Source organism: Agrilus planipennis, unplaced genomic scaffold, assembly GCF_000699045.2.
Source record: "Agrilus planipennis isolate EAB-ADULT unplaced genomic scaffold, Apla_2.0 scaffold51, whole genome shotgun sequence".
Classification (NCBI taxonomy): Eukaryota; Metazoa; Arthropoda; class Insecta; order Coleoptera; family Buprestidae; genus Agrilus; species Agrilus planipennis.
Genome location: NW_020438915.1, coordinates 387,749 through 406,576, shown reverse-complemented (window position 1 = coordinate 406,576; position 18,828 = coordinate 387,749). Strand labels below are relative to the sequence as shown.

General features: G+C 29.6%; 3 protein-coding genes across 5 annotated transcripts in view; 2 read left to right on the top strand and 1 right to left on the bottom strand.

Moving 5' to 3' along the window:
- The window catches only part of LOC108733076 (kelch-like protein diablo), a 14,709-nt gene extending 10,010 nt beyond the window's left edge, over positions 1-4,699 (bottom strand). Inside the window, exons 1-2 of the mRNA XM_025973618.1 lie at positions 4,510-4,699; positions 3,866-4,442 (exon numbers count right to left, since the gene is read on the bottom strand). Of these exons, the coding sequence (XP_025829403.1) occupies positions 3,866-4,367 (502 nt within the window). The 5' untranslated portion in view covers positions 4,368-4,442; positions 4,510-4,699. The remainder of the gene's footprint in view (positions 1-3,865; positions 4,443-4,509) is intronic.
- The window catches only part of LOC108733089, a 114,520-nt gene that overhangs the window by 22,063 nt on the left and 73,629 nt on the right, over positions 1-18,828 (top strand). Inside the window, exon 2 of one of the 2 annotated variants that reach the window (XM_025973620.1) lies at positions 4,872-4,910. The exons of the other annotated variant lie outside the window; for it this stretch is intronic. Within the exon in view, the coding sequence (XP_025829405.1) occupies positions 4,872-4,910 (39 nt within the window). The remainder of the gene's footprint in view (positions 1-4,871; positions 4,911-18,828) is intronic. 2 annotated transcript variants of the gene reach the window in all.
- LOC108733063 (protein commissureless 2 homolog) overlaps positions 10,697-18,828 on the top strand; it is a 10,106-nt gene continuing 1,974 nt past the window's right edge. Inside the window, exon 1 of one of the 2 annotated variants that reach the window (XM_018464098.2) lies at positions 10,697-11,357. In XM_018464098.2, coding sequence (XP_018319600.1) covers positions 11,114-11,357 — 244 coding nt within the window. In that variant the 5' untranslated portion in view covers positions 10,697-11,113. Of the gene's footprint in view, positions 11,358-18,358; positions 18,504-18,828 lie in introns of those variants that run through there. The other variant, XM_018464099.2, reaches the window with a different exon arrangement.

Genomic DNA, 18,828 nt, shown 5'->3' with positions numbered 1-18,828 from the left:
TTTATACGTAGCTGTTATCTGGATAATTAAGAGATGGATGAAAAAATTAGACGCTTTATAATTATTATATAAATCGAAATTATTCCAAAAAGTGTCTTTGATGTCTGTCGTGTCTCTTTGTAGGTATATTCTTTTAGATAGGGGAATGTATTGGCTCTGTACGTTTTTCTTTCTTTAAAATTTGTATTTTTAATAAGTGTTTGTATTTTCCTTTTCTTCATATTGTTCATCAAAAAGGAACATTAATTTACTCACTCTTGATTAATGATTTATTAATGTTTGGATACTTATTATACGCATTACGTTTTATTATTATATTTTAAAGCTTTAGATGATAATTATTAAAAAAAATTAAAATAGGCGAAATAAATAAATATCAGGTACTGTTTTTGGAAATAACTTTTTATCACCTAATTTCTTCTTATGGATTCTTTTTGTAGAATGCTGCATTATTTACTCCTATTTTTTTCTATTTTAAGGTGAAAAAGTGAACCGGTAAGAAAAACGTGTGTATCAATAGAAAATTTAAAGTAAGCTGTAAGGTATCGCGTATTTTTGAGTTTATTTAATTAATTATAATATTTTCTCTATTTATTTATTTTTAAGACTGTGCTGTGTTTATTGTATGAGTTTTGTTATTTTATTAAATCTAGAAATACATATCTGGCTATAACATATTCACACGTGCATGTTCATTTAATTTTTATCTTCTTTTTTGTCCTTTAAGGAATATTGTGATGAATGAATAGGAAATATAGTACATACATAGGTACTGGTATGTTGTCGTTAGAGAATTTTGAGACCTTAAAGACTAAAAAATTACAAAAAAGACGCCTGTCCTTTTTATTCTTTGCAGCAAAAATATAATAAATCGCACCGTTGCTGTTTAATTAAAGGGCTCGACAAATGCATTTTATCTTNTCATGCCCATTTTTTTAAATTAGAAATTCTCCTTGAAAAGCTCTGTGCATATTAACCTACATGTTGTATACAGAACATTACAAATTATGTACAATTAAAGAACAAGTAAATGAGATTATTCTTTAGGTTTAAGGAATAGGTATTCAGACATAGGTGGCAAGTGTTCTGATTAGTTTAAATGTCAATATGTCGTAATAAGATGTCGGTGAGTGTGTACACAAATGTGAGATTTAGAAGTTCCGGTTCAAAAAATCGAATTACCGATTAAAATAATTTGCATAACATCAATGTTCATTACCTACGATATTTCGAATTTTAACTCAATATTTCATAATTAAAAATTTAAGTCAATAATGTTTACTTGGTTTTTGTAAGTATTATTTATACAATTCCAACCGAAAATTACGTCACAGGTTATTAACGAAAAACACGCTTGTTAATATTCTAGAAGGATAATGTTTAGCACTATAGTTTAAAGTAATTTGGTACAAATATTAATAATTAAAGTTTTTCGCACCAAATGCGTGAAAATTGGCAAACGCTGCCTACATTTATTTGCTATGAAACAATGTTTTATTTATGACTTATGATTACAAACTTTGCACTTTTATGTGTTTTAGAATTCTGTAGTCAAATGGCAAAAAATGAAACCCTTACAGTTTCCATTCATACTTATTCTTTAAAGTTTATACCCTTTTTACGTCAATCCCTTTTTCTAACGTTTATTCTGTCATAAATTGATAATGTTTTTATCGAAGTAATGCATATTGTACAGTAACAATTGTACCTGCTGTTTGCCAACTAAATGGTCTCAAATTTAAGTGTATAAATAACCAGAAAAATACGTAAAATGCCTGTTAATTAAACAATAAATATAAAAAGCACTAAAGATACGTTAATCAACAAGAAAACTGCGCAAAATTGAATAAACTTTGAAATCGTTTTAGTTTTTCTATTCTCTATTTTCAACGGAGCGTTTATTATTTTCTTCCACGAATAAATATCAACTGAAAAAAATTGTATTTTTGAAAATATACTTAAAAGGGTCAATTTGGATTTCATTGTGACCAGAAATAGAAGAATATGACCGTTGTGGTTGTTCATAGTCGGTCATTTTTATTGCATATTGTTGCTGTTGTTGACCACTGTGCTTTATTCTTTCTTAATTAGTGTCCAAAATAAATAATATAAAATAATATTGGATTTTTAAAGTATAAGAAATGATGTATTAAAATGTTCAGGTATAAGTATTGCACTAAATTCCCTTTTTTTTTTAAATTAGATGTGAAACTTTTTTTAAGATTTCAAAAATAAATACATACTATTCTTCAATTGGATATTGTTAACTGGTAAAGGATAACAATAAAGCGCAGAAATCATTGGAAATGCGCAATTTACATACACTTCTTATTTTTTAATTATCTTAAATTAATTGCGACAGGTAGAAATTGTACAATGAATCGCTTCAATACATTCACGAAATCATTTTAATTGATAGGTAGTTTTTTTGTCGTCAATAACGCAAATAAGAGTAAACATACTTATTTTTGAGAGTTTCGGTCATAAAAAGTATATTACCTCTAGAACGTGCATTATACAACAAAGTGCTAATTATCGTTAACTCATAAAATGAACACAGGTATTTTTTTGGCAGTGTATATTTGCTGTAGGTACTTTTTACACATTGCGTTGTTTCAAATCTACGTATTAAAAATTTACGTTGCTTTTTTGTATCAATTGACATTAAAGACGTATGCTATACACAATATTAAAAAAAAAGTTTCTTTTACACAAATAAACAAACAGGCACTTTTAGTTAAACATTGATAGATTTGGCTCCTGAAAAATGTTTCGCGGACGTTAATAACGACGCCTTTAATGTAATAAATTTAATTAAAAGGCAATTAGATTTCGTTTCAAATAAGGGGTCTGTAAAAAGTATCTTCAGTTTAGTGTATACACGTATGTAAATGTATGGTTACTTTTTGTTACAATAGGTAACCTTAATATAAATCACGTTACATAATAGACCTGCGGCTTTTCGTTATAAAACCACAATTTAATCATACAAAAAGTAACCAGGTAGGGACTATTTTTGCACAACACCTACTTATATTAATTAAGCCATCGAAACAATAATTAAGTATTTGGTTTGTTCATATTTTTTGAAAATCATTTGAAACCCCCCAAAACTAAATTGTGGCAGTTCTATTTATTTAAATAGTCAGATTTAGGTATAGTCTGTAGCAAATCATGTATAAATCCAGTTCTTTATGTGCGTAGTGATTATTGTTTTTATAAAGACAAATATTTTCCCAGTTATCAGTTATGGCTTAGCAGATGTTTCTATTTATATTGAAAATTAAGTTTACTGTTATTATCTACGCGACCAGAAAGGCAAATAGGGATTTGTAATGTCAAGTTTATTACTTAAATATTATATAAAGTGACCCTGGGCTCTNAGTCAAAAGCAATTAATTGTCTGAATCCGAGTTTGAATTTAGAATTCTGTTGCTGGTCATTAAAATTAAAGTATGCAAGTTAATATGTCACATATGAAATAGAATGAAATAATGTATGTAGGTTTTTATTTTTAATTTTTTGGAAATATTAAATCTGCTGCGTGATATTTCGAACATGACCCATGTTTGCAATGGAATATCCTGTCTTAAAAGGACTGGTGGCATTGCCAATGGTGACGAATAACATACATACCTAATCGACATTGCTTTGGGCAAAATCGTTTCCATTTAAACTCCGAAGGATTTACGTGACCACAATCTCGTACAAACGTAAAATATTTTGACGGTGTGATCGCTTCTGATTTTCGAATTATCCTTTACACCACACGAGGACTTGCACGTGTGTATGCGTTCACATCATAACAATAAAATAAAAAAAAACCAAAGGCATTAATATGTATAAAATTATAATTAAAACTTATGTTGTGTGAATTTGTCTGCAATCCTTAACAATTCTCTACATGAGTGTGTGTCTGCAAAAGCACGAATACCAAGACAATTTGAAGGATCTAACTGTCTCTTCAAAAATTCACAGCAAATATCTTGAATTTCAGTTAGCTGTAGTAGGCAAGCAGCTGGTAGAAGGGTTTGAACATTGGATTCTTCAACAACTATGTGTGAAGTGTAGCAAAAATCTATAAGCAAATCCATGGCATTTTCATCAATGTCACGAATAGTTACTTCAGTTTGGCGAGATTCTGCTAATTCTCCAGTAAACATTGCACGAAAGTAAGGGCTACAAGCACTTAAAATCACACGATGAGCAAATATTTTCCGGGAACCAACATTAAGCACTACATCACACAATTCACGATGCCTTCGAAGCAAATTTAATTCAGTAAGGGTGCTTTTAGGATGTTTATCAGAAGTATGGGAAAGTCTCGCAGGAGATGGGGCCCGATCTCCGATGGCCATTTCGCCCATTCTACAAGTGGCTCTGATGTGAGAAGCCAATTGGAGGCGTAAGGGCGGTGACGCCCAACCCCACACCGAGTCTATCTAAATCGAAAAATAGTAAAATAGAAGAATTAAATGTTTATTTCAAAAAATTGACGTTCAAATTTACCTTTACGAATTGTGTAGTCTAATCGGTCTAATACCTTATAAACGTGTAAAATGAGATCAGTAGTTAAGCTCTTGCTTCTTATCTTCTCCCATTGCAGTATATTAACACCATACACTTAAGATTAAATATTGAATTTACCTTATTAAAAATATATCAACATAATACAGAAACATCAAACGTCAACTGTGAACAAACGTCAACTTTTGTATATTCTGTGATGCAATGTATATGTCTTCAACCTACACAACCAAAATATTACTAGTTCCAAATTTTACATCAATTTAAAATAAGAAACAATCGTTTATTTTTCATGTAAACCCATTTTTNCTATAACAATATTAATTACTGGCGATTTTTTTCAGGTAACAAATTAAATTTTCAACGGTGCCAAGCTGAATTTGGTAAGCAAAACAAACTTTTGTTTTACGATTAGTGTAGGTATGCCATATTTTTAAAAGCGAAAAACAAATTGTAGTTATTGTTTAGTTTATTTATTCGTTATGTTAATTAAGAATTGTAGGATAATGCTGAAAACAATAAGAAACTTGGCTGGAGTTGCACACATGAATAAGAATTTTTATAATTTTGGTGCAAATTGCGCATGTTTCAAATTCCATGACATTGAAAGTGTTTTAAAATATTTCGACGTGCAATTAAAATAACAAAAATTATACTTGCAAATTTTACTATGCAGTCTCAAAATCGAAAAGAATGTGCCAATAAACTGAACAAAAACTCTGTGAAAATCAACATAGCAGTGGAAATTTTGATGCAGTCTTCGAATTTTCGTCAATAGTTTTATTTTTGTTGTTAAAGTTTTGTTCATAATGGTAATTTTTCTATTGTGTATGGTATTTAAAAAGTTGTGACGTTATCAAAAATAATACATGGAGTCAATTAAAGTTTAATGACATTTAAACTAGATCAATAATCTAGAGCATTTATTACTTAGCTCTGAGAAATATCTTGTAAGCGATTAAACGTTAATTCAATTGCAATTTTAGCGAATATTAATAACTGTAGTAATGCGAAACATGTGATATAAAAATTTTGTCGTAAGAATAAAAACGATTATGAAATAGCTGTATACTGTATCTCATCGTATATATTTTTAAGTATGATTAAGAAAAAGGTTATTCTTGTGTCAATTAGCAGATCCATCTTCTAGATACTATCTCCAATAAAGTAAATCAAAAGGAAATTGGTGGATCATTCGTCCTAAGTAGTGATAGATTTATGTGACTAATAAAATTATGTATCAGATGTAGACTTTAATCTAGACAAATCTAAATAAGTTCACCTTGAATTGGAAAAGTATTACATGTGGATGTGGGCGAAGTCAAGGTGATTAGTAAGTACTACTAAAAAATTGTTGTAACAACGCTAAAGGCAATCGGAGATCCCAGTTCATTCCGTCTTACTTTTAATTACAAAGTTGACGACCTTTGATACCTATTCTCAAAAGAGCAACTGTATTATTTTCGTAGTATTGTGACTATACATTACTTGCAAATAATGACTTTAGAAGTAAATTAGGAAAATCGAAAGAATGAAAAGTACTTGGACCTAATAACGGAATAGTTTTTCAAGAACTATAAGTTTATTGTTGTAGAATATTTATGGTATGGCTTAATTAGGTTTTAGTTTTTTTTTTTATTTTGATGTCGATTGAAATGGCATCTATTGTGCTTCGTGAACGTACTTTTACTCTTCCTTTGTCTTCTTGTATTTAAAAATTTAAAACAAAAGATAGTAAGTTAAACGATAATGAACTACCGGTCTGACCGGAAGCGGCAAAGCACAAGAATTATCTCCGACGGAAATGCCATTTACAGCCGACATTTTCCTAGTACGTAGAGTTCATGCCCATTTTCTTAAATTAGAAATTCTCCTTGAAAAGCTCTGTGCATATTAACCTACATGTTGTATACAGAACATTACAAATTATGTACAATTAAAGAACAAGTAAATGAGATTATTCTTTAGGTTTAAGGAATAGGTATTCAGACATAGGTGGCAAGTGTTCTGATTAGTTTAAATGTCAATATGTCGTAATAAGATGTCGGTGAGTGTGTACACAAATGTGAGATTTAGAAGTTCCGGTTCAAAAAATCGAATTACCGATTAAAATAATTTGCATAACATCAATGTTCATTACCTACGATATTTCGAATTTTAACTCAATATTTCATAATTAAAAATTTAAGTCAATAATGTTTACTTGGTTTTTGTAAGTATTATTTATACAATTCCAACCGAAAATTACGTCACAGGTTATTAACGAAAAACACGCTTGTTAATATTCTAGAAGGATAATGTTTAGCACTATAGTTTAAAGTAATTTGGTACAAATATTAATAATTAAAGTTTTTCGCACCAAATGCGTGAAAATTGGCAAACGCTGCCTACATTTATTTGCTATGAAACAATGTTTTATTTATGACTTATGATTACAAACTTTGCACTTTTATGTGTTTTAGAATTCTGTAGTCAAATGGCAAAAAATGAAACCCTTACAGTTTCCATTCATACTTATTCTTTAAAGTTTATACCCTTTTTACGTCAATCCCTTTTTCTAACGTTTATTCTGTCATAAATTGATAATGTTTTTATCGAAGTAATGCATATTGTACAGTAACAATTGTACCTGCTGTTTGCCACCTATTCTCTTATTGCTAATTTAACTATAAAGATGAATTAGGTGAATCACATATTCGAAAAACACAATTTATTCTGAGAAATAACATATACTGATGTGATATTTTTATTGCTTTAATAACAAATTACGATCGTATAATGTTTAGCATTCCATTTTTATACGCTGATTCCCCTTTGATATTTATAAACTAATCCTAATATTTGCCAAGATTTCTTTTTAATAATGATGATATGTTTTTTTTTTGTATAATCCACACTGAAATTTCTCAGAAAACAAATTATATACAGGATTACAATAAAAGAACCGCATATTTACAGCGAAGCCTTTACTAAATACTAAAAAGGTAAAGAAACGTTTTATTATTTACGATTTTGCTGAACTGGCAAATAGCTAATCGTATTAATAAATTATATGAAACGAATACTGAACATCACCTCTTCAGAAGTAAAAACGTCTTAAAAATATTTCAGGTTTTTTGGTATGTTTGTGGACGACTGCTAAATAATAATCATAGATTTTAAACATTCAAACAGTGCCTACGTTTTTGTTACATGTGGTATGATAGAGGAGATTAGAGTGTTGAATATGAATAATTAAATTATTACTACAATATTAATTATGCGTTAGTCAGTTGATAAAACAAAAAAATAAAAAAACCTCTAGATTTTAATAAAATTGGGGTATTTAGTAAAGGGAATTAAAGGGATTTTGTGGTGTAATTCGTTCAAATTATGAGAAATACTGAATATGTGACTATCAAAAAAACTCAAAAGGTTGAGAGGAAATAAATTGCATCTAATTTTAAATATATAATTTATTAGAGTACAATTATATTTTAAACTGCAACATTCTCAAATAACAATAGCCAACGTTCTTTCGAGAACAGGCTTATTGCAGTTAGCCTTTTCCGCCAAGGAAATTATTTGGCTGCAATTTTCATCTAAGATTAAATATTCAATAACATATTTTAATACCGGTTGTTTGTCTCTTTTTGTTTTAATTGACCTTCGATAATTACATTTTCACATAAATTAACGGTATTTTACAAAAACGCTGCATACGTGGGTATCTAAAAGGACATATTGGAAAATACGTCTTACTTTTTAGTTATTTCCGCCATTTGAATAAGTTTTCGTTCTCTAAAAAGATAAGGAAATGAAGAGAATAAATGAATAAAATATCGAAATGTGACCCTGAGAGTAAAATTCTTTCATGTTTTTAATGCCTAATTTTACACCCGATTTCATCCAGGAAATCCTTAAGAAAGTTTTATCTTACAATCACTTATTATACAATACAATTTACTGGAACGTTTCAAAATCGTTTTACTTTATTTGCAACTTTAAACAAAATCGTTTCTTTATTGTGGACAAAACAATTCGATTACCTTTGGCAAGGTTGTTCCCTGAATAGACGCTAAAGATAGGGTAATTATTCGGAAATTGTTTATGAGAACTAGAGATAATGAAATAATTTGAATTAAATTTGTAGTATGTCTAGATTCATGGAAAACGCAACATATAAAAATACCTACAGCAATTTAAATTGAAAACATAAATATAAATTATAGCCATTTATTTTTTAAAGGTTATGCTGATGTTGCGTGATCATGGTTTTCTTTGCACATACGATCGAACTTCTGTAATTCAAACTTTTATAACTTGAAATCTTTTCTAACTCGAACATTTTTTTGTTTCCTTGACATGCGTATTGTTTTACATTTATTTCAAAGTCTTTCACTTGGATTTCTTTCTGTTTCTTTAATTCGAACTTCAATAAATTTTCATCGGAAAAATCAATCGCAGCAATAATTAATGGCTCCAAACTATTACCATAACAAGTTTTCTTTGCTGCACAACATTATATCATGAAAAACAGCAAAAAAATACGACAATACAAACGAAGTGCATATATAGAAATTTTTCTTACTTCGAGCATTGGTATCGAGTTAGGAAAGTTTAATTGCATATGTACTTTTTTTTTTTTCGCTATAAAGCAAAGAATTGTTTGTCCACCTTAAAGTCTTTGAAAGGTTTCCCGCGTTATGTATTAAGTCGAAATTTTTTTAAAAGCTTGTCAAACTCTTTTAGACCAATTTGCTAGTGTTTTCTCTTTCGGTTCTTTACAGTATAAAAATTCTTGTTTTAAGAAGCCTTTCCAATATTAAGGTAATACAAATTCATTTAAGTTTGTTCAGGAAAATTAAAGTTTTTGAATACATTTTTGTTCATCAGAAATTTTTTTGCTGCTAATTAATTTGTTTTTGTCGATTCTATACATTGAAATTAATAAAACGTTTGTTGCGAAAGCTCAAACGAATTTAATAACCACCGCTGCTATTGTTTTGCTACACAGTAACTTAATCAACTGAAGTAAGTAATTTAATTGGTTCGAAACTTTAATAAGTGTATTATTAATTTTTGTATTATACCAGTTTATTTTCTTTTCGGGCTTTAAAGAAAAAGAAAATTCCTTGAACTTTAAAAATAATAAAAGCTTGCAACTTTTCCAGTCTTATTCTTGTAAATTGAAAAGAGTATCAGTAAGATCGAGTCTGTAATACGTATCTATTCGCGGAAAGCGTCGTGATGATAAAATTATTTTAACGGCAATTATTTATCTACAATTTCCCGGTTTTCTGCAACATTTCGCAATATCTAGATACACGCACAATGTGTGGTTTTTCAATTATTAAAAGAAGGTTGCTTAGAATTTTCATAGAAAACTACTACGATACAATTTTGTATTTATGTATTCATGGTACAGATATATATGCTCACGGTAAAGTACCTACCACATTTTAATACTTTCCGCTAATTGTGAGTATGACTTCATCTACGCACATCATCTTGCATGGTTAAAAATGCAAGTCCAATACAGTTAGTTGTCTCATTCGTTTTTTATAACGAGTAAAGGTTGTCGGTTGTCGATTAAAGTATTTTTAGTTGAAAATAAAACCGCTATTTTAAATATCTATATACATACATAAGTAGGTACTATATCAGTTCCATTCACGCACTCACTCACTCATGCATCAAGTCCGGGGTTCTTAACATGGTGAATGACGTAAATTGACAACCAGCAATTCACCGTTAAAATTATTTATAATAGCCCAAATCCGAAATGATAATGTACTATATGCACACATACATGTGTAGATAATGTACAACAATGATTCAGTCTCGTTGTTGGCTTTTTGTTACCTACACGGCGATGAGTTATTAGAGTTTCGAGTCAATGAACTTTACGATAGATATCCTTTAAAATGTATTTAGCGTGATTTCAGGATTCATTATAGTAATAACGTCACAACTACTTTTCTTTGGAATCTATTTTCGAGAGAATTTACTTAAAGTTTGTCATGTGCTACCTTTATTCTCGCTTCCAAGAATCTTGAGTTTTCAGCGAGTTATTCCCTTGCTTCAAGGAAACTCTGGTCTCTGGCGAGTCGAACGTTGCGTTCGTCGAGTGGGAGCCGATTTTATATAGAGCCGACCGGTTTGAGAGCGGATTAATCATTTAAACAATTGCGAGGAAAACGGTTAAAAGTTTATAACGTACAATCGATACATACAGCGCAGAGTGAGCGAATGCGTTTTTTGAAACGGCGTTTTCGAGTTTACGATGATATTTTCTTCGGAAAACGTGTCCGATGATCACGTTCAAATAATACAAAAAGACTGCCGCTACTCTCCAATTATTTCAAGAAGACACCTACCTGTTGAATTCTTCCGTCCAAGTGCCACCAGATACCTACTACTACATAAATTATAAAAGTGCCAGCAGTGATAATTTCTCGATGATCTCCGTTGCTAAATAGTCGTGCCAATACAATTAGCAGTTTAACATTATAAATAAGAAGAAATTATTTATACGACACGGTTCAGTCTGTTTCTGAATTGCGAGTAGATAAAGTGCAAGTTCGCTATATTTTATTTTTTATCAATGGAAAGTGGCCTTCTGTTTTCAATGCCTAACCGAGCCTTAGATTTGGGTCCCGTTGACGCGAAAAACGAAAGTTTTTCGAAAATATTAACGGATGAAGTGACCGCAGAAACCGATCCGCAATATGAACAATTTTTGACCGATGTGTGGGTTGGGTTAGTCCTTACTTTCATGGTTCTCAGCTGCATTTGCTGCATGTGCTCCTGTCTCTTATATCATAAGTTTCAACAATGGAAAAGGCACAGTAAGTATCTTTTTAATTGATAATTGTATGTAATGGTAAATGTCAAAACGTATCACATTAGATATACACGGGTACGCTTTTCTTATTATTGTTTTTCTTATTCGCAATGTAATTATTTATCAGGTTTCAGGTGATCTATCACTTTTAACGCGTTTATATCTTTTCCATTACAATATTGTGCGTTATCGGCGCATTTTGTTCAGTTACCAAGAACTATTGATCAATCTTAAATGATGTTATAATGTGTTAAGTAGGTATGTACAAAGTTTAAGTGTTTATTATTATAAACATCTTACTCGCTTCGTCAATGTTTCGTCAATTGTTTTTATGAAAAGTAATGTAAATGTATGTACTTGATGTTCGAAAATTTTGATAGGAATCAACTTTTTTGCAAGTTCTAAACCGTTTTTAATTTATAAATTTGATGGTAAAGCAATTGACAATTAAAAAGGAAAATAAGAAAATGGAAGCGCCTGTTTGTCACTGTAAATGGAATAATATACTTTCTTTGCAGGAGAATGGTGTGGATTTTTAAATTTTTGATAACTGAAAGTATATCATTTTATGCCAAGCTTTGGTTTTTGATCGTTTAATTCATTTAAATTAATTAACTGCTAACGATCAGTTAGATACTTATATAATTCTATTTTAGTACCTACCTGACTGGAGGTCAATAAAAAAATAGAATCAAAAACCATTAACTTTTCGGAAAAATAACATAAAACTAGATATAGGCAATAAATTTTGATCGTTTAAACATGCTTTACCCATAAGCGACATTTAAATGGCAATGGCAAAAACTTAAATCATATCATCATATTTTTGTATATGCAAATTGATTGTTTTCGGTGTTGTCCAGACAGAGCTTGTTTTCTAGATATTCGATAAAGAAAATCGCGACATTTCTAAAATTAGCCGTTAAATTTGGTATTTAAATTAGTACATACTCGCCTCGTTCAGCTTTAATCTAAGTCGTAAACATTTCTTTTTGGCTGGTTACAAAAACTTAATGGAACGAGAAGGAATAGGTTTTTTAACGTTAATAATCCTGCTTCAGGATCTTCAGGAGTGTACAGTGTAAACAATTTGTAAAACTTTATTTGGTGAATCTATTAAGAATTAGCAGATATTAACAGATATTAACAAATATTGAAGTTTAACCTCTCATAAAAATACTGAAGGTTTTTATTTTTCATCTAAAATTTAATAGGTAATTATCGCCTATTTTGTTTCGCTCATAATTTTTGACATTTTCATCCTTTCACATTTCGCAGATGTGTATCTATCATGCAATTAGATACATTTACTTTCATGCTATAACTCTTGAAACTCTTTAATATAAAAGAAGCCAAGGTTAAAGAACGTGAACTCGCGGAAGCTCTCTCCGGGTCACCACTTTTAAACATAAAATTAGTGAAAAATTAAAAAGTCGAGAATTAGCTGCGCTTTCAGTTTCCTTTTTTGTTTCTGAATCACCGGATTTTTTACAAAGGACCTGTTAACGAAAGTTTAGAGTGACTTAGGTAACACTCATGTAGGATGTTTGCTTTGACTAACAATAATAAGATATGATACGCTGGTTTACCTACGTCGTGTTTATGTTCAAAAGAATCATTGTACACACTCATTACTGTTAATTCTGACACGTGCTTCTAAGGAATCGCTAATACATGCGGTTTTATGACAAATATTTTCCTGTTTTAATTCCGTTTAGTTATTGCTTGTTGACGAATGAATGTAGAACGGTTCAAAGAGATAAAGTATTTCTATAATTAGACTGATACATACTTTGGTGGAATCCTCTAATTCAAATATAAATATTTATAGCAGTTTTCGTATTCATTCCAGATTTTCCTTGTTTTCGAAAATGCATACATACACTGATTTTTCTGTAGTATAGAGTGACCGTAAACAACTGTATTTTGTACCTGTAAGGTATACATATTTGTAATTTTTCTGTTCTGCGAAATGATTTAAATATAACCGAATTTAAAACGAAAACAAGCAAGGTATATTTAAAAACATTATAATTTTTCTCGTATTTTCCATTTCTAAAAAGTAATCCTGTTTATCATTTTAAAGAAACGACTGTAACGGTGTCACGGTGTTAATTAATATAAATAAGTTAATCATTCGTCCCCTAAAATAAGTCCATTTATATATTTACAGACACCTATATCTATAATTGCATAAATTGTTGTTTTTACTCAAATCTTTATTAACTGTACTTGCTATCTTACTTTCTTTGTTCATTTTATCGTTTTTCATACTTATATTAGATACTGTAAATACATAAGTACCTACAAACAGCATTTTTATTGCTGAATTGTTTGTAAATATTTGTCGATGCTGTTTTGGTTAATCCTATCGTTAAAAACGGATAATATTTTACGAGTTACCGCGGTATTGTACAATGTAAGATAGAAGAATCGTTGTTGTAATTTGTCATAAGTAATAAAATTTTATATCCTATTCGGTATCTTGTACTGTTGTAAAACTGTAGGAGGTATCAATTGTGACAGTGTCTTACACCAAAAACGATCTAATTTGCTTATCAGTGAAGACCTATCTTATTAACAACCGACATGTGCACTTACACGTACTTACGCGGACTAAAATAATATCTTATTTATTTGTGACAGTAAAACAGCAATATGTATTTACTATTCGATATTGGGGGAACAAAGAACATGTTTTTTTTTTTTAATAAACTCATAAAATTGTTTTGCTCGCTGTAATGTTTACTACTTTTAACAAGAAATTGAATAAAAAAAGGTAGTTGTAACAACACGCTAGCAGTTTCTGTATGTCTTTAAACATTACTCACTTCAATCGATTCAAAGTTTTCAACATTTTTTTACAGACAACACACACTTTGCTTTGTCCATAAAAGTACCAGGTTATTTTATATTTTAGGGGTCACATTTATGATTTACTTAAGACGGCAACGATAACACTCATTTTGTTCAATTGTCTTTTCCTAGTTTAGGTAACGTTATGATCCTAAGCACTTCGGTAAAGTTAGGTTTCGGTAGGATAAGGTAACACAACCAAAGTGAGCGTTGTGGTTGCCGTGTCTTTGTAACAATGTGAACTCAAAGGAAACCTGTTCTTGTTCTATCTACGCTGAACTGTACAAGTAACTAATTATCAAATGTCAATAATTCCTATGTACACTTGTATTAACCGGTTCTTTTTTTGAAGAATTTCATTATTTTTAAGTGGTATTTTCATCGAAAACGAAACGTTAATAAAAAAACAAATGTTGGTGGCGCGGTGCAATAAGACAGGGATCTTGAACTTCATTTTCAATAACAAATTATATTCTGCTAACGATAAGTACTGAGTTCAATGATAAATAAAATTGCGTACAATTTATCATTCTTTTAACCACTTCGTTTTTGCAATTAAACCATAGTTATTACAAAATCGGTAGTTAATCCATTTGGCTTAGTTGCATTTGCAATGAGCTGACTTTTTTGGAAACAGCTTTTAGAGCGCCCAAAAAAGGCCATTGTTATTACAATTTTGCTGTTCCGAATTTCACTTATTATTGTATAATGTTAGTTGTAACTCGCTAATCATTTCCAAGGTTCTCACTTAATCAAATGAGTAGCTATCTAACGCAAACCACAGCAGAGTGCGTAAGATATTGAAATTTATATTGGCTAGTTATTCCGCTACTTAACCAATTTGAAGAGCTTTTGTTTCTTATTGTAAAGGATCCTAGTTTAGCAATCGTTCCATTAAATCGATAGTAACATTAAAAAACGTTAAGATTTTTTATGAGCGCACAGCTAAAAACTGTGATGAAGTCAAATTTTAACGAATCAGCAGCAAATAACATTGAAAATCTGTTTGTAAATTAGTGTTTTGTATTATTTTTAAATAATAAATGTACCTAATCTCTGTTATCATGATGGTGTACAAAGAATTCATGGAATTTTTTATCAGAAAATTCGATATTTTGCAATTGATATCGGTTAAAAAATAATTTTTATTGTTTTTGTACAGTTCCGCTGCCAGCAGATGTTTCGTATCTAATCTGTATACTTTGCAAAATTGATTGTACCTATCCTCACAGAAAGAAATGATGTATAATATAAAATATAAGGGTCTTATCTGATTTTTTAAAAGTAAATAGTTTTGTCGATTGTACATTGTTTTTTGATTTGTGATCTCAAGATTTGAACCGAAATCTGGTAAACATATTTTTCATCCTTCAATCCTTTATTACAAGTGGAGTACCTAGATTGAATAAAAAAGTGTGAGTAATTTTTTGGAGCACTAGATTGAATTGGCAGTTTGTAATATTTTAATTTCCAATTGATTTTGACAGAAGGACAATAAATTATAGTATTTTTGTATAATCACTGCATTATTTATGATAAATACCAAATATTGCTTTTATTAGATTTTGAAATTACAAACGATATTTCACTATTGAAATCTTTTTTATAATCATTTACAAAAATACGGTCAAGAACGTGCTTTCTAAAGAGTATTTTTTAACTTATTTATTTATTTGAAAAAAATGTTAATCACAGAATGGTTAATCGATTTTTCTGCCCTTGACATATTTAAAAAAAAAATGAGAATGATGTGCAACGTAAAAAAAATGTTATAATTAGGTATTATAATAATTAGATAAAAACGGAAATTAAATATTTATTTGATAAATAATTTATCTACGATAAGAAATGAATTACATATTTATTTAATCCATTTTGGAATTGAATCGGACTGTACTACTGACCAGTAACAATTAATGAATATCTACATATATATTTTGTGTAAGTATCTAATATTTGTTGTATAGGTATGCATATTTTAATTCGAATTCATTTTGAATAAATACCTATGTGTAGAAACATACGTCATGTGATATGTCTAATATCAAAGTCAAAATTCGTTTAAAACTTGTGGCCTAGTTCGTTATCCCATCAAATAATCTGTCACTTTAGTATTTGGACGTAAGGAACTTTTAGTGACATGTCTTTACTAATGGTTTGTTTCCTTAAGGCTTAGCTAATTAAATAACGGAACACGACCTTATCGTTAGTAATGGATGTAAACGATTAATCGGATTTTTGTCATACATGCGGAAATGACCTAGAAGGTGATAACAATAATACTGTAATGTAAAGATAACTGATGGCAACTGAGAATGCCATGTCAAATATTTGCAAACATTTTATTTTTATATAAGGGATCTAGAGTAGAGATCGTTTTGTTAAAAATCCGCTAATCAAGAATTAAAATTTCTTTGCTTGATTGGCACCGAAAAAAAGAATTAAAATGTTAGTGGACGCCCAACATAACTCAAAAGTATTACATTCATTACGAATCATCTTATGTGTTTATATAATCTTTATTCTCTTCCTGATTATCTGTCTGCGATATTTTGAGTCGCTGAATAACAAACAGTTTAAGACTGTAAACAAATTACCGATCACTACACGCATTAGGAATAAACGTCTACCTTTATTATACTATATTATCGTTATTACTATTGGAGATACAAGGACAATATTTTGCAGTTGTTTACAGAACATGCTTTGAAAGTCTAATAGAAGTAGGAATGCATATCATAACATAGGTATCCATCTATAAAAAACAGGATTTGCGTCGCCATTTGTTATAACATACAAGATTATTGTTTCTTTTATTAAAGCACTGTAATGAACGGCACTTATTAAAATATTTGCAAACATTACATACTTATTATTTTCTTATTTCATATGCTTTTTATACTTTTGTTGTTAGATCGTAGAAACTCCTGGTAAGCTTTTATCAGAGATCATAAATTCTCGCGAAAGTTGAAACTAACAATGAATTTCAATTTCTTAATAGGTATTACATTCCTGACAGGTATATCACACAACACAACAAGTACAATGTTAATAATTCAGTAAGCAATACCTAGTAATTTCTCTTTCTAATATAACTTTACACAATACTTACTGTTTTGTTACAAAATTTTATATTCTTTCATAGAATTGGCATATACCTACCTATGTTTTAATTTTTCCAAAATCATGGTGACTGTAAAATTTTACGTTCATTTATATAGTAGAATCTACAATTTTCCTATTCTATATTAACTGTAATAACAATCGTATTACGTTCTGAAAAGTTTTGCCATGTTTAGTATTAATTTATTTGCACTGTTATATAATAACTACTTGCATATATTATGTATGTATGTATGTCACTGAAATAATGGGTGTGGTATTTTAGTACAGATAAACAGGTATTGACGTAGACGTGAAGAATTTTTTTTTAAATTTCATTCGCTTTTATCAATAATCGCTTATTGAGTAATAAAACTGAACTAAGAATTAAAAATCATGTCCGCGTTATCACTTGAGTTCTCAAACAAGTTTGAAAATATTATGTATGTAGCGTGACTGTGTGTGACCCGCGTGATTTATTTTACTTGTTTTAATATGATACGTATACATTTGTACAATTGTATGTATTGTTGTAAGTGCAATGTGCAAAATTATGCCTAATCAAGAAAGAACTGGAAAGCCTTACCTTTAAATACTAAAGGACTAGTCCTCGCTCCTCTTACTCAGCAAGATGTGGAAAGCGATTGATTAATGACAAATTAAAGCAATTATTGAATATAGTATATATTAATAAACAAATCGACTTATAGTTAGTCTCATTAAAGGGCGGAAACCTTTTAATTTAATATTTTACAAATACAAGAACGTTTAATACTTTAATAGCAAATATCCAATAGATGGCGATACCCTGTCTGCATTTGGAGATTTTAAAAATATGTTTAAGGTGAAGTTTATTAAAACCTAAAGCGGTTTAACTATCAGAATTATTTACACAGTCGTGAATTTTTTAAGGAACTTTTTTAAATGAATGATTGTATCACTGCAGTTGATAAGATAACTTAAGTTTGTATTTGACAGTGAAGTATTTCAATTTGTTTTCAATCTGTCTTCGGAAGTAGCTGCTAAATGTATTATTTATTTATCATGCATTACGGCCTCGAATGTTTTGATTATAAGTGTGCACAGTAGTTTGAAGAACAAATCAAAATGTGGTTACTTCTTTTGTACTGTGTATGTGGGGTGGTAATTTTTAGTTGCATTTGTTATGCCTACTTGATTATAAAAGCAGCCGGTAAGATTCTGTTTTCTTAACGAAAAACCTTAATTCTAAATTAATCATTATCGGCCTGCCTTTTATTTAACACCAACAAAATTAGCATTTTAATTTCAGTATGCAAATATATAAACATCGATAACAACCTTTGCAACCACGTAGGATGACTAAAAAATGTTTGATAAACAACACCTTACAAGAATAGTCAGTTTTATTTCCATAATTTATAGCTTCTTTTTTTTTTTAATTAAGAAGTCTGGAGAAATTATTGTCATTAATTTATTACATGTCGAGAAAAGATGAGAAAAAAGTATTTAATTATGTAAAAGAAAATTGACAATTT